At 41.2% G+C, this 23,089-nt stretch overlaps 1 protein-coding gene across 2 annotated transcripts; it reads left to right on the top strand.

Annotated features, from left to right (window-relative positions):
- Positions 1 to 1,012: 1,012 nt before the first annotated feature.
- ccdc50 (coiled-coil domain containing 50) lies at positions 1,013 to 22,787 on the top strand. 2 transcript variants are annotated; one of them, XM_034147189.1, is made up of 12 exons: positions 1,013 to 1,315; positions 5,164 to 5,226; positions 8,229 to 8,358; positions 12,636 to 12,726; positions 13,442 to 13,544; positions 15,871 to 16,680; positions 17,728 to 17,876; positions 18,638 to 18,682; positions 19,022 to 19,183; positions 19,322 to 19,404; positions 19,504 to 19,611; positions 20,570 to 22,787. In XM_034147189.1, exons 1-12 carry the CDS (start codon positions 1,261 to 1,263, stop codon positions 20,757 to 20,759), a joined length of 1,989 nt encoding a protein of 662 aa, XP_034003080.1. In that variant the 5' UTR covers positions 1,013 to 1,260; the 3' UTR covers positions 20,760 to 22,787. The 2 variants fall into 2 exon arrangements, with proteins under 2 accessions (XP_034003080.1, XP_034003081.1); XM_034147190.1 differs by lacking the exon at positions 15,871 to 16,680.
- The last annotated feature ends 302 nt before the right edge of the window (positions 22,788 to 23,089 follow it).

The following is a 23,089-nucleotide window of genomic DNA, read 5'->3' as shown; positions in this document are numbered from 1 at the left end:
GCTTTATTCAGACAGACACAAGTTACCAACCTGTGTAGTCATTCTACTTCTATTACATTCTAGTTTTTTAACTAAAGCCACCTGCAGCACCCTCAAGGCATCATTATTCATTTTTATCAGATATAGCCCAGGGAGGCGTGTACCCTGTCGCTTTGTGCTGAAGATGACTTCTTGCAGCTGAACCTGGAGGCTGGAGCTGCGTCAAATTAACCAGCTGCAGCTAGAATTGTACCGGAAGTATGATAATTCACTCTTCAAAACAAAAGCATAGATTTTGAAGGCATGACTGCTGATGACTGATGATACAAAAAAAAGAGGTTTTGTGAGGATCCTTGGATTTTAATGTCTTGTAATAAATGGTATTTCAGCCGTGTTTGATGTATACATTATTATTGTACAATGTTCTCATTTTGGATGGATTTTTGTGATATCATTTCCCAATTAAAAATCATTTATAAACAGGACATTTTGTGATATTTTCTAAAGGCCCCTATAAGGTTTCAAATCGCAGCTCTGAGCATGATGTACGTTTGTGCAGTGATTCAGTTTATGTCACACCCACACTGTCCTGATGAAGCATATTAGCTAAATATAGTGATTTGAATAAGTAATATCCAATATGTTTTTTTGTTTTGCATTCACTTAACTCTTTAGTCATGAATGTTTATTTTTGAAAAATATTTACAACTTAAAAAAAACTTAATCTCTCAATGATTAACTGTATACAGCATGTCATTCACTTAATGCTAACAACAATGTATTCTTCTACTCTTACCTACAACTTTAAGTTTGATGATAATAATACATTAAATATGTTTTAAATATCTGTAGTTATAAGTAATTATTTAGGCGGTTTTCTTGTTTTAGTCATGTTAACTTTTGACTGTTTAGTGGGATTTTTGGCTATTTCCATACAGGCAAGTTTCAAATAATAAAGTCCAAGTGTTTTATTTTGAAATGTCCTAAGCGGAAGTGGTGTGCTGAGTCGCTGTGACTTGACAGGCTGGTCGTGTGAGGGTTCAGGGAGGGAGGGACGCTCGTAGAAAACCCTACAACACGTTAGTAGCTGCTAGGCAATTACAATAGCGACGAATCGAGAGAGGGTGGCCACCGAAACTAATCAAAAGGGCCGTCCAGCACCTGAACCATCAATCGGGTTTATGAGTAAAGGCGATCAATCAGCCCGCGGTTAACCTTCGGTGAAACGCGGAAGTGTAATTCAACGTCAACGTTTTTTTGTGACTTATTATCGGTGACAACATGGCTGAAACTGACATTAGCATCGACAAGAATAAACTACCTGGAGTGAAAGAGGGTAACGTCTATAATATATTCGTGTGCAGTACGCTAGCTCTTTAGCATCACATCACTAGCTAGGTGATTCTAGCTAGGCTAACCGAGTGAACACAGGTGTATATGTGTGCTGTTGTGATTGTGATGGTTGCTAGCACAGCTTGCTAGTTGATGCTAAGGCTGTTAATTCTGGAGTCAGGTGTTAAATACTGATTATACACTTCTTGGCCTGGGTACATATGTCGTGACAGATTTTGTATCCCTTTCTAAATACGCTGTATATTAAGGCCACAATGCAAGACATTATTTAAGCAAGGAGAAAACAGTTGGGCATATTATATCCCAAATCACATTAATGGTTTGGATTATGCTGAAATGGTTTGTGTGCAAATGAATACAGTCTACAATCTGTCACGACACCTGTGTGTGTAAATGCTTTGTCGGAGCCAAGTGGCTTAGTACTGATCACATGGAGGTGTTTGCGTGTTGTAAACTATGTGGAGGACTAGATGCTTTGTTTGTTATGATGAAAGCAGCATGAACCGTGGCCTCTTTATTTTGAATTTCTTATCTGACATACATTGGAAGAACGTGTGGCCTACATGGTAGAGATCCTGTGTTACAAGTAAAAGTCCTGAATTCGACATTTTACTGTACAAAAGTACTTAAAAGACTCAGAAGTAAAATTACTCAATATGCTTAACTGCCAATTTCAGAATAATATATTGTTTTACTTTATTGTAAAAAATGTGCGTTAATATGTAACTTTAATGTTGCAGTTGTTAGCTTACTCTATGGTGAGTATTATATAAATAATTTAAATCTGTCACCAAAGTTTTCAAATCATTGTACTGGAGATTACACTTTAAATTTGCCTCTCAGATCTAGGTACTACAAAAAGGAAGTACTAGTAAATGCAGGTATCTTGAATTTGTACTTTAAGGACATTACTTGGGTGACCTAGAACATTTCCACCACTGCTGTGCTGACTGTTATGTTTTGCTTTTGGCTTGAAAATCTGTCACTGCTTTGAAATATTTCATGAAGACTTTGTCACCAGGAAGAAAGAACCAACACCTGGCCCCTTCCCTAAAATGCTCTGTGCTACTGAAACTGATGTGAAGCTGGAGAGTGGGGCTTTTACACTGAGGCAGGGTTTGGATGTGAAGCTGTGTTTGTGGGGATGACCGTCCTGTCGGTGTGAAGCAGCTGCTCAGCAGGATGCTTGGTATTCTGGTCAGAGAGAAGGAACGTGCATTCCCACTGCTTGGCTAGCCTGCAGAGGCACAGACTAAGAAAGCTGCTGGAAAAGTTTCAAATTTCATCCCCCATGTGTGAGGAATCGAGTAAATATTGTGAGCTGTCTAGTCGTGCTGTAACTCACAGATTGACTGAGCTTGTTTTTTGCCATTTCCCTCTGCGCATAAAGTGGTTCTTTGTACTTCAAAATCATCCTGACACCACAATGCACAAAGTGATCAAATGATTGCCGCTGTAATGCTTTGTCACTTGTTGCTTTTGAAAATAAGATCAAGTCAAATACTGCATTTAACCGACATAAGCTTTCACTGTCACAAACATTGTTAGAGTAGTTAAAACGACTAGTGTTCACGCAGCTATATCGGGCAGAATAAATCTCAATCAAGGTTCTGTTTTGTTATTGTTTTGTTGCCTGTCCTTGTCTGTCTACCCTTCCCCAAATGTAAAGCGTCTTTGGGTCTTAGAAAAGCGCTATATAAATAGAATTTATTATTATTATTATTATTAAGAAGATTAAGCATATGGTTGAAAATAGTCTGTGTTGTTCAAATCCCGTATTGGTTGGGGCTTTGTGGAGGTCTCACCCTCCTCTTCTCAGCATCTGCTTAAATCCACCCAGTCGCCTCCCATCGTATTAAACTGGACAATCTGGACCACTCATCAGGGTTTTGTTTGAATCCCAGGCGATTTTGTGCTTGGCTCTAACGCATGCTCACACATACTCATAGACTGTTGCCGGTTATTAATTTTTTATACGGATGAGGTCATCTCTGTGAGAGCAGAGGATGGGCTGTGAGCCTGGCAGCCTGGGGTTACTGAGTGTGGGTTTTCTGTGTAATGAAAGCTGACAGGAGGAGAGCTGGAAATACAAGATTAGTGTCACATAAAGGGTTGACTGAATATATATATGATGCATTAATTATCAACCTATAACAAATAGGGTAGGTTGAAGAAATACTCAAGAGTAACTAAAAGTATCTTTGGTCTTTGCTGAACAGAAGCCACTGCCAACATCAGAGCTGAGTGTGGCTGCCTTTGAGATGAAATCATGACCTCTTTTTGTTCTTCTATATTTGATGCAGTGATGTTTACACAAGTTTTGCAGCTGAAGAAACGTTTTCTTGACACAGTATTTTAAGATGTCTATGGCAACCCTAGTATAGTTAAATGCATGCACTGAAGACTTCGAAGCAGATGCTTTTAGATACATGTGTCCTATGCTATAGGGTCCACATCCATAATTAGCTGAGGCTGTGAGAAAGGTCTTGAATATCCCTTTAGCTTTTACTTTTTCCTACACAGGAAACGGTCAGTATTTGAAGACTGGTGGATCCAGAATATTTTAAAATGAAAGGCTTCCTCATACAGAACAGTTCAGATAGATGTGTGATGTTTTTTTATCGAGGAAACCCCCCTCCTTTAACCATTTTCACAATTGTTTTCAGAATGACTGTTTACATCCCTCACTAGCCTTATTATTGGAAAATCGTAGATGGAAAGTGTGATGATTTTTCGTTTTTTTTTCGGTAAAGTAGTAAGATGGAAATTAAAGTTCATGATATTAGTCATATGTATGTGATCAGTTTGAGTCCTTGCAGCTGAGGAGACAATAGGCCAGCTAAAAATGATAAGCAGCTGTCAAAAACTCCGCTTCAGTACGTAGGTGTGACTCACTGGTGGTATGCTGGCTGTACAATTTCCAAGTTAAAACTGTGTTATGGTTACATATATTTTTGGCTGATTAACGTTACTTCACTAAATCAGCATTTAGGATATACCGCCTTTTTAAAATGCATATAAATACATGAATATCTGACCGAGAAGATGGACACCCATATTGTTTATCGTAGTATTACTACTGTCCACCAGTTTAGGGAATTTACCAGAAAGCTTGTTCGTGGTAAGCACACTTCCCCCTTCTTACGTCTCTTTGCACCTCTGAAATAACTTTGAATAAGATGAAACTCAAAACTCACCACAAAATCAGCCTTTATTTAGGCTTTTACAGTCTGAAGGTGAATAGTTGTTCCTCATTCAAAGTTTCACTTTGTGTCTTCACACACAGAAATCACCTAACCACACGCCTCCTGACCAATGGCCAAACTTTTTTTTATCAGACTGAGATAAAAAACAGTTTGTTCCAGTTTTTAATCTCTGAAAAATATAGGCTAAAAGCACACTTTGCAAATGTCTCGAAATATTGTGGAAAAAGTGTTAAATAAAGCTCGTTTGATTCAATGTAATCTGGTAGTCATACAGTTTAAAAGGCAAATCCATAAATAATGTGGACTCATCGTGAGCATAAAATAAATCCATACATTTTAATATCTCTTAAACTACATTGATGTAAAAGAAAACAGATGAGCTGCTTATGGATTTGTGTTAACCCATGAAACGTGACCCCCTGTACTGATTGTGAGACAGATTTAAGTTTGTTGCTCTGCATGCGTATGTGTGTACTGTGTAGTCAGTCAGGCCGGATGTGGAACACCTGAAACTAAGTGTCAGATAAAAATCTAACATCTCATCTGCCTCAAGCTTTCCTTGTACCAGCTGCATAGCTTTGAGTCTGACTTTTTCTATTTCAATGTGTTTCCTTTTCTGTTTCAGTGTGCCGAGACTTTGCTGTGCTGGAGGACCACTGCCTGGCCTACAACCTCCAGGAGCAAGAAAGTAAGAAACTACAAATCAGCCATGTTTTTTTTATTTTATCTTCCCAGCCCCCATATTTCCCCTTTTTAAGAGATGGGTAACTCCTACAGTAATTATTTCAAACAATGGACATCTGCTTTTACTGTCACTGATCTGTGGTCAACTTCAGTCTGAGAACAGCCTGACTGCTTTATTAATAAAGGAAATAAATGTTCATACAGGTATTGGAAGTCCATTTCCTGTCTATTAAAACACTTCAGGGGTCAATGTTTTCTGCATCAGACCCCTTACATCACTGAAGACTATATTTGTCGAGCTGACCTGCTGCATTCTACTTGTAGGTCACTCAATGCTTACTTTGCAAAATAAAAAGCTGTGAAAGATGTTTTCAAAGCGTCGCTGTAGAAAAATGAATGCTGCCCACAATGCCTCCCCTTTTTTCATTTATGGAAATCTGGAAAAGTCTGCAAACTGCAGGCGTCAGTGGCTGCAGTTTGATTAAGCCGACATAAACCCTGCTTCAGCATCCACAGTTACCGGTCGTGAATGGTGCCACAACAATACGGTATCAGGGCCGTGGCACACTACAGTGGACTGCCTGCATGTGATTACACACATGTGAGATACTATGTTGTGCAAGTGTGTGTCCCTGCATGCCTACTGTAGGTGGTGTGTGTGTGTGTGTGTGTGCTGTGTGTGTGTGTGGGGTGTGGTGTGTGTGTGTGTGGTGTGGTGTGTGGTGTGTGGTGTGTGTGATGTGTGGTGTGTGTGTGTGTGGGTGTGTGTGTGTGTGTGTGTGTGGTGTGTTGTGTGTGGTGTGTGTTGGTGTGTGTGTGTGTGTGTGTGTGTGTGTGTGGTGTGTGTGTGTGTGTGTGTGTGTGTGTGTGTGTGTGTGTGTGTGTGTGGTGTGTGTGTGTGTGTGTGTGTGTGTGTGTGTGTGTGTGTGTGTGTGTGTGTGTGTGTGTTGTGTGTGTGTGTGTGTGTGTGGTGTGTTGTGTGTGTGTGTGTGTGTGTGTGTGTGTGTGTGTGTGTAGTTGTGTGTGTGTGTGTGTGTGTGTGTGTGTGTGTGTGTGTGTGTGTGTGTGTGTGTGTGTGTGTGTGTGTGTGTGTGTGTGTGTGTGTGTGTGTGTGTGTGTGTGTGTGTGTGTGTGTGTGTGTGTGTGTCAGGCATATTTTTCACATGATTTAAAAAAAGGCACTTTGGAGACTCCCTTAAGAGGGTTTGTTCCCTCGCTGCTGATTTTCTGTAAGTGAATTATTAGGAATTGCTGAAAATCTCAATCTGATGAGAACTTGTGAATACATTTTCTCATCAAAAGCTCATTTTGCTTTTAGCGTTTCCTTTTTTAAATATGTGTGGAACTGCTTGCCTTTGATTGTAGGTTAGTGATCAAGGCGGGTTGAAAGGACATTTTCTGACCCAGACATAACAAGGCCTTCCTTTGATCAGACACAAATGAATATGTGCAGATGGCTGCGATGGCCACAGAACCTCCTCATATCCTCCACCTTCAAAGAAATGACAGGAACCACTGCTTCTGCTTTTAGGTTCTGAAGGAAATTAGTTGATTACTATTCAAATGTTTTGGGGGGCAGCTTGAAGCCTGTTGTCTCATAGACACTCTTACTTATCTTAACTGGGTTATTTTGTTTCCATACATTGGTCACCATAAAAGGTTAAATTATGCAAAAAGCTCTTTGAGTAAGAAGGCCAGATGTCACCCAGCCTTGCCCTAAGTGCAGGTTCGGCTGTTTTAGCTGAGATTCATATTGTGTTGGCTGGCCTTTGTGTTGTCATTAGCCCTTTTTAAAGCTTTAATGATCCATGAAGAAGGGTAATCCCCCTCGGCTCAGTTTGTTGCCATAAGAACTGATCTGCTTTGAGCTAAAAAAAAATCTTTATTTCACCTTTGACCTTGGAGGTCACTGAGGAGTATGCTGCCTGACTTCTGAATATGCAGGGTCCCTTTTTCTCCTTGATCATATCAACAGATGGCCATCCCCAATTGATTTTCTATAACACATTTACTTCAGATTAAGAAGAGTTAAAGCAGAGTTTTATTTCCATTTAAAATGTCTAGCCAAGTGCCCATGGAAATCTTTTCTTCACGGCGCTCTCAGCACTAAGCACTTGTTTCTGGAATGTGTTTTTCTCTATTTCAGCTTACAGCTTCTCACTGATATGTCTGAGGTTCAGACACTCTCTCACCCCATCTCCCCTTTTCTGAATGACGCGAGAGCCTTTCAAGGTTGCGTTTTGTTGAATGAACGAGTGTCACGGTGTCTGGTCATGTTTGTTTTGCTGCCTTGAAAGATTAATCAATGTTCCTGTTGAGATGCGATGGATAAATGATAGCCGTATCTTGAGTTGTGACATCAGTTCTTTCCCCTTGGATATATTTTTTGTAGGGTGTCATAAACTTTAACAATTGATCAGTGTCATCCAAAAAAATCAATGTCAGCCCCTTGACTTTTTATCAAGTGTCCACAGCTGTGACTCACAGCTTCCTCTTTCAATCCCACCAGTCACAAAGCAGGAACTTTATGGAGCCTCTCACGGGTAAATTGCCAAACGTAATTTGGTCCTTTTCACATGAAAGCTGCGACCAGATCGATAGCCAGGTGAAACTGAACTGAGCGAGTGAGTGATGCCCTCCTTGCTTACAAAGTGTCCGGAGTGCGTCAGCAGGCAGGATTTATCATCTGTTATGTTCCACAACTAGCATCACACAACCTTGGAACAGCACCTCAGCTGCGAACAGTCATTTTTCAGTGACTAAGAGCGCTCTCTGTTTATCACCAGAGACTGAGCGCCTGTGTCCTCGATGTTCATCTTGTTCTCTTCAGTCCATCTTAACAACACTGCCGCTCATCTGAGAGGAAATATTAACGTGTGAATCTGTAAATAAACTCTCTAGTGCTCTGCTGCTCATCACTTCTCTAATTCCACATCACCACAGGCCCTCTCTGCCTTGTTTGTACACAAGTTTTAAGAGTAGTGCTTATGTGTTTGTGTCCAACAGTTGAGAGCCACTTGGCGTCCAACGTCAATAAGAGCCGTCTGGTGCAGACGGACCTGCTGGTGGCAAAGAAGCTGCAGGAGGAGGAGGATCTGAGGGCCAAGGGCCAGATCCAGAAGCAGCACGTTGAAACGTAGGTGTTTCTCTCACACACATACACACACACACACCCACGAACACACTCTCCATATGGCTATATTAGGGCTGTCACTATTTCCCCTACACTTTGAATTGTCGCGTACAGAAAAGTGCTATATAAATAAACTTGCCTTGCCTTACACAATTATCATTACCAATATAATTCCCACTAACAATAATATTGTGATATCTGTGGAACATTTGAAGGAAAACAATCAGTCAAATGTCTCTAACTTTGTTGATTGTGTGTTTTAGTTATTTTTTGGAATATGATTTACACTCAAACAATCTTCACCATGGAGGAGGAGACCGACTATAACCATAACTGTAAACAAAAAAGCTGATTCTTATAGTTGCTTAATTATTTTAAATGCTTTATATTTTACATCTGAATATAAATACTTTTTTAAATATCACATTTATAGTCAATACGTGTGTACATTGCGACTCCTGTATTCTATATGTAAGCACAAATCAATGGGGGAATTTGACAATGAAACCATACACACAAAAGTCGGGTATGCAGCCCATGAAATGACGTGGTAAAAGAGGATATTATCATTATAACATATTTAATATCAAGACTTCTTCACAATACTTTGCAATAGTAGTTGTGTGCAGTATTGCTGTGGATGGCATCTGTTTCAGATTAGTGTAGTCTCGTGTAATTACTCCCATACCCTATAGCAGGGGTGTTCAACTAAAATTCAACGAGGTCCAGTTAGAGAAAGTGCTTAATTTTAGATAAATAAAATAAAGTGTAGCAGCAGCTTGAGTTTCCCTTTTTCTTTGTTAACCGTTTCACATCATGACTTAACAGTTTCAGACGATTATAGAACAATATCAGTCTTTACACATCATAACAATTGAACAGTTTTAAAGTTTCTCTTTCTTTCCCTCTTATATTGCAGTCCCTCACTCACTTTTTTTAAATTCAGTGCAAGAATTGAGCTCGAGCTTGTCCTGCCAGGAGTTTGTAAATCTGGGCTGAAATGGTGTCAGGGCCATTCTCATACACACATGCAGGTGCTCATTGGTTAGCCTCGGTTAGCCTGCCCTGGAACGATATTTAGTTTTAATTTGGATCCTGGTGGACTGATCATATTGGGCTCTGAGACTGCTTATTTTTTGTGACCTCAGTTCTGACTTGAGAGGGAATGTTTGGTCAAACACTTTGTGTTTTGTCTCATAGTGGCGTTTTGGCATTTTTAATGAGCTTCACGGTCTCTGAATGAGACACACTGGTTCTGTGCTCCCAGTGGGCAGGATGAACATGAATGAGTCCGTCCACTCAGGGTTAAAAGCTCTGTTCTCACTGTCCTCTTTCCTCTTCTTGGAGAGCGCCATGTGTAATTATTTGTCTCTCCCTGTCTGCCGCTAACACGCCTGTTCACTCTCCTCTCCGTCTTCTCTGCCTGTATCGCTAATTATTCTCTTCACTCACTTTCCTCTCCGCTTCTCTCTGCCGCTCTCTCGTCTCTCTCTTCTGTGTTTCTCTCCCTGTATCGGTCACTTGTCTCTTTCGCCCCCTGTCGGCGGCGGTTAAAATAGAATCGCCCCGTCAAAATTGAAATCCCCAATTAATGTATTGATTATAGGTCCGGGTCCGTATAGGTCGGCGTCCGGATCCGGACCGCGGTCCGCCTGTTGCCGACCCCTGCCCTATAGTGACAGATTTATGCTTCACCAGCGAGGGGATCCATCACTCCCACCAAAGATAACTCCAAACTGATTTATCGTTCAGTCTAGGTTTGACCCTTTTTATCGTCGTAGATTCTTAGGTCATGGCTTGCATTTATTACCAGCGTGTTCATACACTTTCATTCAGTTTGTGCTAGAGAGCAAAGATGCAAAGAATCAGAATCTGTAATAAATAAGTAATATTATAAAATCTATTTTAAAACTATTGTAACAAATGAAAAATAGAGATAATATTTTCTCAAAATATAATTATGTGGGAAACTGAGTACGGTAAAATATGACAATACAAGGTTTGGATTTGTCAGAAATGAAGATTGTTCTACATGCTCTGTTACCGAGTCATACTTCAGTACATATAAATTGTACTCACAAAGTATAAATGTGTCTATCTTATCTGAAACAAAGATAATCCTCAAGTGTGTCTCTTGATATGTTGTTTTCATAAACATGTAGTAAAACACAAGCTGCCAAAACAGATCTCGGTCATAGCCCTGAAGTAAAGTTATATTTTCTACAGTCTGTGTTAACTCTAGCTGCATGTCTAACGCTCTGCAGCTTCCACACAGTTGACTGACAGCTCGTTCATACAGGGAAATGTTCTGTTAACTTTTGTTTTTGGTCCAGATCAGGAGTTGCAATAAAGCCCACTCTTAAGTTTAAGTCCATAGGCGCTTTCACACCAAGTACCTTTCCCAGGAATAGTTCCCCGGAACTTTTATTTCCTGGAACTATCTAGTAAATCGCGTTCACACCGGAATAAGTCCCTGACGGAGCCGCTGACGTCACTTCTTCTTCTGCTTTGGGTTTACTGGCAGGCCGCAAACAACTTTGCGGCGTATACTGCCACCCGTCCCGAAGTCCCCGGAGTTGGGGACTGGCTTCCGAGTAAATCGCCAGAAGCGCCGACACCTCCTCATCACTCCGTCGCTCCCATGTTTTATTTTGTGTTGCCATAAGTTAGTCTTTCTCAGTTGGTGCGCTGGGCTAATGCTAATGCTAATAATGCTGATGCGAGCAAAGAAAATGGCGGCTTCACAAAAACTTTTCCGAGTTTTACAGGGCATGGTTTGCAATTCGCCCAGCCAATCAGAAATTGGAACCTTTTTCTCCCCAGGAAAGTCCCTGCTCTCTAGCAGGGACTAAAAAGGGGTGGAAAGGTTCGCAAAAAAAAGTTCTAGTTCCAGATCTTTTTGGTGTGAATGCAAAATCCCAGGAACTATTGGAACTATTCCTGGGAAAAGTACTCCGGTGTGAAAGCGCCTCATGACATTTTAATTTAAATTATAAAGCTGACACAGCTTAGTGCGATCACTGCTTCACAAACATACACAAGCACACACAGACATACTGTATAGTAGCCGCCCCCCCCGGGGAGAGGCCAGATGCTCCCCCATCGATGCAGGCAGGTCAATGCTGCTCGGCATTCTGGGAGCTCACACTGTCATCCACCCTGCACTTACCAACGCCACTTTATATTCACACACTCTCAGACATGTGGCTGAACACACACACGGGAGAATGCAGCATCTCTTGTTTCTCAGTATGTGCTGATGAAGGCATGGGAGGCTGTGGCTCAGTGAATTAGTGCGCTGATCTTCGAATCAGGATAGCAAGTTCGAGTCCCACTGCAGTCAGCATGTCGTTGTGTCCCTGGGCAAGACACTTCACCCCACATTGCTCCTGTGGGGATTGCCCACAGTACTGAATATAAGTCGCTTTGGATAAAAGCGTCTAACAAAAAAGTGAAATGTAATGTAATATTGCGGTGCTTCTGGAAAACATTACACTCAGAACGCAAACTGAGAAATTATCTTTGCATACCAGCCCTCCAGGCAGATGGTGTTGTCAAATCACGTCTGTTAAAGATGAGTGAGCCAAAGCGAGCACAAACATGCTACCTCTCACATGTTGGATGACGTCACTGCTGATCACTGCTCCCTGATTAATTAAATAGTTTTGTACCCTTGGTTCACTTTGCATTTATATATATATATATATCTGTTTTTGGCATTGATGAAGTGTTTTTTTCTACGATATTTGCAAATTGTTTAATTTGTTTATGAATTGTTACAGTTTTCTATTAAATGTCTTGTTTAGTTAGTCAAAATCCCTAAGATGTTCAGTGTAATATGTTTATCAAACAGAACAGAAGGAAATATTTTTATCTTAGAGGAATAAAACAGCATTTTCTGTCCACTTATCGCTGCAGCCCTATTTATAAATGCACTCTGGTCTGTCAATTCAATTTGAACCTAATGGCAAGAAAGTGGAAAATGTCAGGGAGTGATATAAAAAGTATTGAAAGTCAGAAGAATGCCAACAATTGAATCAGCAGAGAGTCCTCAGGAGAGAAACATAAAGTAATACAAATGAGAGATATAGGGAAATAACATACATTTTAAAACGTTTTTTTAACGGATCTTAAAACAGTGGTTCAGGGCAAATCGTCAATAACTATTTTACATCAAACATTGATAATGCCATTACCCTAAATCCATAAATGGTTAAATGTATGTTTTCTATGTTCTCCAAACCCCTCCCCATGCACACATGAACTCTTTGCAACCTCAGAGAGCGTCAAGACAATGAGATCGCCCAGGGGATTCAGGAAGAACTGGTCCGACAGGCCGAGCAGCAGCTGAAGCAGGAAGAGAAGGATGCGGTAAGAAACACACACACACACAAACTGACATCTCTGCACAATGTTGGGAACATCCACCCCACCCGTTTGTCATTACTCTGAGTATAGATGTACTGTACAGGGTGGGTCATTCCACTGAATCATCACTTTGTGTCTCCCCATTGTAATAAAGGTTACAGTGATCTGACCTGTATTTAAGATGAATAACAATGGTTGTGCCCTACATAAAGAGCAGAGATTCAAGTATATCCCAATTGAAATGTTTCTTCATGATAGTGTAGATACAGGTGTGTTTTTTTCTACAAATCTTTATTCAGGAAGTCGTTTTACAAAAGGTATTTTTTCAGTTACCTTAAACTCAGTTTAGGTGTGGACAAAAGGCCAAAACACAGAGAAAAAGCTGTGTTATAAACAAATACATGTATACAGTATAGTGGACTCGTAGATGTTCTGTTAATCTTTCAAAATATCTCAAATGCCCCTGATTATTTGTTGTCCTGTTAAGTTTAAGGAGTGGTGGTTCCCATTGCTTCATAGTTCTGTTAAAATGTCAGTGTTTTGGACTGATTAAGGCACAAACATCATCTCACCACTGTAAACCTATATGCTTGAAGCTACTCTGACTTCAAAAACTACTACCCAAAACAAAGTGACATATTTGTTACAGCTCAGCCCAAACATGGAGTTTCATATTCACGTGGGACGCCTCGTTTACTGTGGCTTTGTTTGTTTGTAGGCCATAGCTCGTAAGCTGCAGGAGAAGGAGATGAAAGAGGAAAGGAGGAGACAGAAGCAGATGGAATCAAACCTTGAGGAGGAGTACTTTGAGGATCATGGAGGTAGGCAGAGAATCACTGACTCAAGCTATTATGTGGCTGTTCCTGCGTCGCCTGTCTTAAAGGACCTGAGAGAAGATGTACCTCCGCCTCTGGCAATTCACTTTTCTTTCCAGGTCAGGATGGGTAATGGTTTGCCTTTGATGCTCCACAGAGCTGGAGACTGTGGCACACTCGAGGCAAAGATTTTGGAATCCATTCATGAGCACATAATGAACCTTGAAGGCAGGATTATATGTTCCTACAGAGAATTTTTTTTCTTTTTCGCTCCCGTTCAAAAGGAAACACTGCTGTTAAAGGTTTTAACAGTGCTCCAGTTTTATGATGCAGCTTACATTTGCTTTGAAGACAGATTGAACCTCAGATATCAAATGAATCTGTGGGAAATGATTGTATGAAGATTAGGATGTACCATCTAATGATGCACACATTTGTATCTGTCCTCCTTCTTTAACATTGGAGAGCATTTAAGTGTCACACATCTGTCTCGAGTATTTTTTTTTAGTTAACGAGTGGATGCAAAAACAGAACCGCGACAGAGAGTAGTCAACGGAGTATCTGTTATAGATGCCTGGTTTAGATACTACAGCACCTCACCGTGTATCCACTGTGTTGACTTGAACAGGACTGAGCAAATGTCCTCAGCTGTCCGTCCGTCTGTCCTGCTGTGTCTGAATCTCATCAGCTGCCCAGGTGCTCTCCCTCTCTGTAAAGCTGTCACATTTGGCAGGTGCTTAATGAAGCCCCAGCATGTGCTTGCTGACTGAGCCATTCTGCCCGGCTCTATTTATACTGGAATATTTGTGCCTCTGCCAGGCTCACTCTCTTTGCACTATTCTCTCCCTGGTTAAATAAACCCTCACCTCTAATGTGCCTGTTTAGTCTGTGTGTGCATACAACTGTAGCAGTGTGAATGTACACACAGTGGAACAATGATTCAGCTGCCTTGTTGACTCTGGCCTGCATCTAACACTGCACAAGTCACAGTGAGTAACCAGACACATTTATGAGGGGTATGAGTGTCACTGTGCACAGAGGTGTTTCAGTTTTAGACCAAATCTCTGAGCAATTGAACCATCTTGTGCTCGTGACAGTTTCATTTTAAAATCCCCCTCCCACCCAATGTTATACCCTCCCTATGCTCATGTACACACAGGCAGAGACACACACACACACACACACATTCACACCAGATCATGTTGCTTTTCATCCGGTCATGTAATTGGCTGCTCCTCTCAGGAAACGACCGCCTGCTAGCTGTCTTAATCCAGTGGATTACAGTTGCACACAAACCAGCGGGGGGGGCAGATCTGTCTCAGCTTGACTAGTACAAATTGGAAGGAAGAGAGAGGTTATTTAGAAGAGAGCAAACACTTAGACTTGCTCTTTTGGTGTATGTATTTACCAGTCAGGCCGTTTTGTACCTGCCTTCTTTTTTAAAAATTTGAAAATCAACCAAGCCTTGTTGATGGGAGGTAAAGCAGTCGGTTAGATAACCTGAATTCCTTTGAGCTGACTGGCCTCTGCTGTTTGCTTTACCCAGCTCTACGGTTTTCGTAAGAGATGAGCATTTGTTTTTCAATCGCTTCTTCGGTTTGACATTTTAATTCAATCTTGCACAATTTATTTACATGCACCAATTGGGATTCTGTTTTGACAAAAGTTTAGGCTTTTTCTAAACTCGGTTGTATGTTTATACACATCAGAGAAAAATATACTGTCAACTATTTATATAATAATAATCTAACTCTTTATTTATTCATGCAAAACTATTTAAGAATCCGTTTCTTTACAGGCAAGTAAAGGTGTGTGTATATTATCGTGAGAGAGAGAGAATTGTCAGGTTTGTTGTTCAAAATGTATTAAGGTTGTACCACAATGCCATTTTGAACTTGCAGGTGTTACAGATTGCCAACTGCAACTGCCGTCTTTTTCAACCACACTGAAGAGCTTAACATGAGGGGTGTTACTTCACATGTTGTTTGTTTACTACCATAAGTCTGAAGTACTTGGAGCTTTTTTTATTCTTCATGAAAAAATTGCATGAATATTACCGTCTTTATTTAAAGCTCCAAACACTTTAAACTCTGACGCTGTTTAATCCCAGGATAGTAACCACATCTCTGGACTTTCTGGGAGCAGCTTCTTCATCCACTCTTAACATCCATAGCATGTACTTTGTGTTTACATCAATGTCCTCACAGGGGTTATGTCTAACTTACAGTACTAACTATCTTAGCTTACATCAGTCCTGTGTTTTTTGTGTACGTTTTCTATGTTCTCATCAACCATCCTCATCATTCTATCCTCGCCGCCCCTCTCCGCTCAGCTGCCAGACGACACCCTGACCCTGACAAACACCGGCGTCACAAATCCAGTTCCCCAGGCCGGCATGATGCTTATGCTCCAGTGAGCTCACATCGTGATTACTCCCCTGAATATAGCTCAACGCAGCCCAAAAGGAGCAGGTACCCAAGACAGGACCCAGCGGCACCCCACAGCCGCTCCCGATACCCCGAGCATCCCCTAGTGGCCGAAGGAGGGCGGAGCAGGCACGCAGACCCCTACCCAGAGCACCTGCTGCCCTCTAAAGGCAAGCATGGGGACAAGTACCCAGAGTATGAGTCCACAGAAACTGGAAGAGCCAGGGGAGAAGGGGGGGACGACACAGTGGTCAGGAGGAAGGAGAAACCGGGTAGACCACCTCCACCACAGAGCACCATAGAGAGAGACAGAAAAAAAGACAGGCAGCATGACCGAGACGGGGGCAGAGACCTGGACATGGTGAAAGATCAGAGGAGAGAGCAGGACCCCAGGGGGGCGAGAGCAGGAGGAAGAGAGGATGAAAGACAGAGAGAGAGAGACAGGCAGAGACAGAAAGACAAAGACAAAGACAGACAACGAGTAAGAACAATGAGCAGGGAGAGAGTATTCGAAGAGGATCCGGGGCACAGCAGGGACCGGCCGAGAGAGGGCAAGGCGTCTTGGGAAGAGGAAGTGGAAGACGGTGAGAGGGAGAGGAGGGCCGGGGTCCGGCTGCGTGTCCACTCCGGCCCCGAAGATGTGTTTGATGATCTGGAGTTGGAGGGCGGGGGTCCTGGCAGGGAACGCAGTCATTCTCGCTCCAACGGAGAGACAGGTACCGCCCTGAGCCCCCCACCCCCTTGGGCTCTGCGGGGGAGTTTGTGTGGTGTGCGGCTTCTTGCTTTCAGGTGGTGGGTTCATCTAACTTTGCAATCGCTAACAAAGACACTGATTTCCTCCCTTCTCATGAGGACCACCACAGTCACTTCTGAAGACTGATGTGATTCAGATGATGGTTTGAAATGATTGGTTGTTGTGCTGTGGGGTTTTTTCATTCTTGTAACGTGTGCTGGGTTGTTGCAATGAGCAATGAAATGATTACACTGATATTTTGTGTGTTGTGATTTTGTCGTAGATTAGTTAATTTATTTTGATGACCTCAAATCTGGTTTTCTCAAAGGGTTTCAGGGCTGCTGAGCTGGTTGTATTATCCCAAAAATGGTAAAAACATTTAACCAAACACACTGACGCCAGCAGAGACGCACTGCAGCCCTTTGCGGTGCCTCACCACTTTAATACAACTATAATTGAATTACTCGATCGGTCAGAAAATTATTTTCATTAATTGAATAATTCAATTTGTCATTACTTAAAGGTGGGGTAGGTAATTCACTTCAGAAACACTTTTTGTTATATTCCATGGAATGCTCTTAACATCCCGATAGCAATGAATATATTAAATGCTTTGACAATAAATACATTCAAAAAATGTCATCTGTGGAAGCCGTGGCGCTGTAAAAAGCACGACCCCCGGCTAAAATAATTGGATGGCCTACCTGCCTGTCAGCCTTCCATCTCGTGCACAAACTTATCTCGTGCCCTCATTGGTCATGTGCGCGTTTGTGTGTGTTGGAGGAGGAGCTCTGTAAGGAAGTCTGAAGGAAGGGGCAGATTTGTTTCGGCTGCGTACTTTCAAATTCCAGCGCACTCGAGCTGGTTGCTCCATTCTTACCTACTCTACCTTTTAGAAAAATGTCCAAAAAACAATCAGGACATTTTTTTTATTTGAAGTCTAAATAATTAAAATATAATATATGCTGATTATTTGAGGATGGAAAGAATCCTTTTATCTATTGTTAACCTTACTTGCCGACCTCCACAGGTCGTATTGTGCACCGAGGGAGCGGAGCAGTGGTTGGAGAAGAGTTCGGAGTGACCGAGGCCACCAAGGGGTTAACGAAGCTCGATATCCGTGAGCAGGAGCTGAAGGATATGGAGGTGGCCAGGAAACTGCAAGAGGAGGAGATCAAGGTGAGGAAGGGAACCTGAAAAAGTGTTAGATATTTTTTCTGCATGTAAAAGATGAAGGTAAAATAAATATAAAACCCCCTTCACCAAATCTTATTCTAAATAAGTTTTATGAAAAATAAAAATAAAAGATTCAACCGTTAAACCTACTGTAGACTAGAAAAATGTAATTCACACAACATGTTCAACAACTCTTCCACCTATAAAGATGCTATGATCTGCTAAAAGATCCCAGAATTGTGCATTTTAAAAGTGCACACATCAATAGCTGGTCATTACTTAACAAACTCAAGCACTTAAACCTAGTACCAAGAGCTACAAAGAGCAACAGCCAGCTGATTTTAGGTCTACAATATAAATCCATTATCAAATATCTGACAGAAGGCTGACATCAAAATTGTGATCTAACTAATACTATATCACTTCTTCATACTTGTTGACTGGTGGGAATAATAGGTAGCTTTGAGGGTCTTTGGCATGGAAAAACATCTTTAAGATTTTAGTTTAGATTGTGAAAATGATGTGCTCAGTTCACTTTTTATTTAGCATGCTTAAGCAACCCAGCTTTAATATCTGGAGCAAATACTGTAGGAAAGAAGCACCAGAATGGCACATTGTGATAAAGTGAACTATACCATGTGATGTAAACGACTGAAGCCTGAAAAAACAAACTGAAAGGCCTCAAACTCGGCCGTTTCCTCTGTTCTATAACACTGGAACAACGTGTTCCACTCGCTGACTTTTTGATTGTTCTCTGGTTTCAGGCCAGCAAGATGCATGTGCGTTCAGCTCAAGTGGCGCAGGACGAGGTGAGTGGGCACCAAGTCTGGAAACTTTTCTTATGCTGTCTGTCCTCTTTTTATATATATATATATATCCTTTCATTTCCTGAGCTGAGCCAATTGAATCAGCTTCATTTTCATATAAACTTGAGTCTACGAGGCCATTTCTCAACCAGATTCTTTCTGGCCCTAGGTTATGTAAAAAGTAATGTGATGTCCTACTGTACTGTGGCATTTTGTTATTATATATTAAATGGCTGTGTATAAAAATCAATGCATTGCCCACACATTAAATGCACGAGGATGTGGAGGTTTGTTCTGTGTTAATTATCCAGTTGAATTGGATATGTCTGATGTATCTGGCAGGAAATCGCCCGCTTGTTAATGGAACAAGAGAAGAAGGAGTACAGGAAGAACCGAGATCGGGAGAAAGAGCGGGAGAAAGAGCAGGAGAAGGATAAAGACAGGGAGAGGTATGCCCAGGAGAAGATGGCATATGAAAGGGGGCGACCAGAGGGAGACTACCGGGTAATTTGCTCTAACCAAACTCATTTTAAAACATTTGCTTTTGGGTGAAATATCTTTGCAGTTTTAGAAAACGATTTTTGTTTCCACTGCGGTACTGGAACCATCATTTAAGAAACCATAATTTGTGTTGGTTTCCAGCCCAGCTCGGAGGAAGTGGTCCGGCCCAGAACACGAGACGAGCAAGAACACCAGCGGCAGAGGCACCACAACAAGCCCTCCAGGTACAGACTCATTTCTCTTAACACCAAATATTTCCAGTCAGTCAAGAAACACAATTATCTCATTAATGTTCTGTCTCTGTTTTTCTCCGTCTGTCTCAGGCCTCCCCAGCCTCGTGGACAGGACTATGAGAACGTGAATGCTGGCTACGGCTACTCGGACCATGCCCCCCCCCCGCGCTCCCACCAGACCCGAGGCTCATATCAGAGGTATGTTAACATTACAGCTTAGTATTTTACTAAAGTGTATCCTTTTAAACCTTCAAGTGATTGTATTTTTGCTTCAAGAATGGTGGACTGTCCTGACTGCACATATTCTGTACTACTGTAGAAAGTAGTGTTGATTTTGAATTAGCTAAAATAACAATTAAGACAATAAATGTTCTCAACTCACACACCTTCCCATAATGTATATAAAAATGTGTTGATATATACTGTATATCAGTTGAGTTGTGGCTTTTAGATAATGGCGTTATTTAAGCAGCTGGGAATGAAAAATCATAGAAAAATCTTCCAATATTGCTAAAAGGTTTTTATGCTTGGCTGAGTTAGAAAAGTTGGTGAATCGATGAAAGCAAATTGCGACAAAGTGCAATAGAAACCGATTTAGAGAATAAATGACGTAAATAAAGCATGTGACTTTTGTCCACTGAAGCTTTTGTCACCCTGAAATGACTTTTGTTGCATAAAGAAAAGACTGCAACAATTAATTGAATGTCTGTATAGCTTTTGACTACTTTTCTTTCAATTGACTTGTCCCTAGCTCTGCTTCAATGAACAAATACATGATCAAGTCCTAATCAGGGAATGCTTGTTTTTACAGTGCTGTTTTTAGCACCCAGGAAGAAAAGATCAAAGTTTCCTTTCTCGACGAGTTGACAGTTAAGAGCTAACGGGGAATACAGGGGGGAGAGGGTACAAGTAGGAGATGCTGCTGCTTAAAGTCTGAACCTTTAGCTCTACGCACACGCCCCGGGAAGTTATATTTAACAAGCGTGGTTTATGTTTCAAGGGAAAATATAAGAGTTATGTGAAGAAACCAAAAGCAGAAGTACGTTCCGGATCTCAGAGAAGACGAACTGATGTCTGAAAGTTGCAGTGCAGAAACACTTAGATGCAGCGTGACGTGTCAGTGCTGATAGATCTGTCTGTCCTCCCTCTCTGACAGGTGCCTATTACAAGCGGTGACTCCGGCTCTCTACCCTGTCCAGACATGCTGTCAGTCCTCCTTCGTCCTTTATTTAGTATTTATCTTTTTGTTTTACTCTCTGTTGACCAAAAGCTTGTCGGCAATGGGATTATTTTCTCTCTCTTTTTTTTTTTTAAATACCCTCCAAAGTTGGCCCGGAGTTAGGTAAGTGGGTCTCTGAGTGATGCAACTACACTCATCTGTCCCTTTTTTTTTATTTGTAAATTGTGTTATTATTTCTTTTAACTGACTCAACATCCAGACAAGCCAAAAGCCTTGTGACACAAACTCCCCCTGATTCTTAGCTGTCAAAAAGTAGAGGCTCCTCCCCTTCTGTGGTCAACATGTGCTGATGCTCCTGTCATCACAAGGGCTCAACGCCTCTGCTGGATATGACCGTGCAATCTCCAAATTCCTCTCATGGACGTGCCTGCCTGGTCCAACACGGCTGCTAGTGTCTTACATACCAACATGGCAGCTGCTTTATACCTCATGCTGCAGTTCTGTTGTCTTATCATGCTGTGCTACGAGGCTACAGGCCCTCTCCATGTGCCACACAGCGTACCACTGCTGTTATTCAAAAATAAGCCTTTATCAAGATGCTGGTAGTTTTGCTTCGACATGTTTTACCACCTTGTTCCAGTGCAGAGGAGGTGGAGCTTTGTGATGATCCATGGACTTTTAATTGGCTGTAGGCTGTCTTCTTCCGCTTGTGAGGGGCACTTTTTAGCCCCATCACCCTTAAAACTGTGGATGGATGATATTCTGTGTATGACTCACTGTTTCTATGTGCATGCTTACTGAAAGTGTACAACTGTGTACATGCATTTCAGCTCTATACCAAGTTATCTGGCTCCCTCTTTATTGTTAAAGCCACAAAAAGCCAATAATATCTCTCTCTTTGTGAATGAACAAAATATCTTAGCTCATATGCTGCTGTGAAATATATCACTTTCCTGCCATTATTTCGTATCAGCTTGTCATTCACAAACTGGCCCATAAAAGAACCAGTACCCAAATGAAATGCATGTACATTGCTTGTCTGTGTCAAAGCTGAATTCATGCTTGTGCTTAAACGCACTTGTTGTGGGATTGAATATACGCTCTTTTATTTAAATGTAAATATCACATTTTTGTTTCTTTTTTAATTGTGCCACCAAATTATGTTCCCTAGAGTGAAAAATACAAGATTCTCTCACTAGTCCCTCGGTCGTGTGTCCAACGTTTCTTTCTTTTTTTAAATAAAGGGACCCTTTTTATTTAATTTTTTTACCACTGTTTTGTTGGTTTTTCCGATTATTTTGTTTCTTTCATTTCCATTCCTCAAAGCTTTCCCGCAGTAACTTCGATCTGCTTCTTTGTCTGAAGCTCAAAGGCAGCCTTCATTTCCTGCTGGTAGAAAAACAAACATTCCCACAGTGGAAGTGCATCTGGATGGAGGGAAATCGGTCAGAGGATCAGTTTAAATAAATATAACTGCTCAAAGGGACCTATTTTAGTGTTTTTATTACTCTGGGATCCATTATTTTCTGTTCATATTGAATAATAAGGATGTTAAGAAAAGTAAAAAGCACATTCATGCTTTTGAGTTTACCGAAACGTTTGTGATTCTGTCTTTCCAACATTTAGTGCTGCCTCCAAGTCCTCCTGTTGTATTAAAATGTCTTCTTCCAAAATGATTCCCTCCCTGTTCAGAGAAAGTGTAAGATGTTTGTATTGCCAAGGACAAACAAGCAGGTGTTGTTGAAATATGATATGTGCTAGTTGCTGTTGAAATAATGAGATTCGTGCCATATGTTTGTAATTTTTCAGGGACTTGAAAATGGGAAAAACGTAGAGTTGTGGTTGTAGCAGAGAAACCACACCTACCGAGGTGGGACTCCTTATTTATTATTTGGTGAGAGCACCACCTTGTGGACATGTTGACAATTGAAGAAAAAAAAACACAAATGATATCTGATTGGAGTCTTAGTGAACTTGTGGATATTGTGCATCAGACATTATTTTGGAATAGAGTGCTGTCAACAAAGTGCTACAGTACATACATATTTTTCTTTAATCCAGGGCTTGTATGCAATCTACCAATCAGCACATAATGTGTTGGCATTTGCTGTAACAGATTTTTAAAGTAAAACCAATGAAGTTGATTTTACCTATAGCATCTCAAAATGTAATAAACTTCAGCATTTCCACCGTTTGTGCATTTGACTCTTTTCATTAAGTCACATTTTGGTCACTAATACAAAACACGCAGTCAGTGATTTTTCCAGTAAAACAGGTTTATGCCTTAATTCACCCTCAAGAAGTACCTTAAGGTTTCTTTAAGTCATTTATATCCATACTTTAATTTCCAGAATGTCCCCTAACCACAAGACACTACCGGTAGAACGATAGACAAACTGCCCACAACGGCAAAAATGTGTTTTAATATTCTCTTCATTTGAACTCTCCCTCCTCGCATTGACCTGCTGACGCGTTTCACCCTGAACAAATCTACAT

Source organism: Trematomus bernacchii, unplaced genomic scaffold (assembly GCF_902827165.1).
Source record: "Trematomus bernacchii unplaced genomic scaffold, fTreBer1.1, whole genome shotgun sequence".
Taxonomy (NCBI): domain Eukaryota; kingdom Metazoa; phylum Chordata; class Actinopteri; order Perciformes; family Nototheniidae; genus Trematomus; species Trematomus bernacchii.
This window is presented reverse-complemented; position numbering and strand designations above follow the sequence as displayed.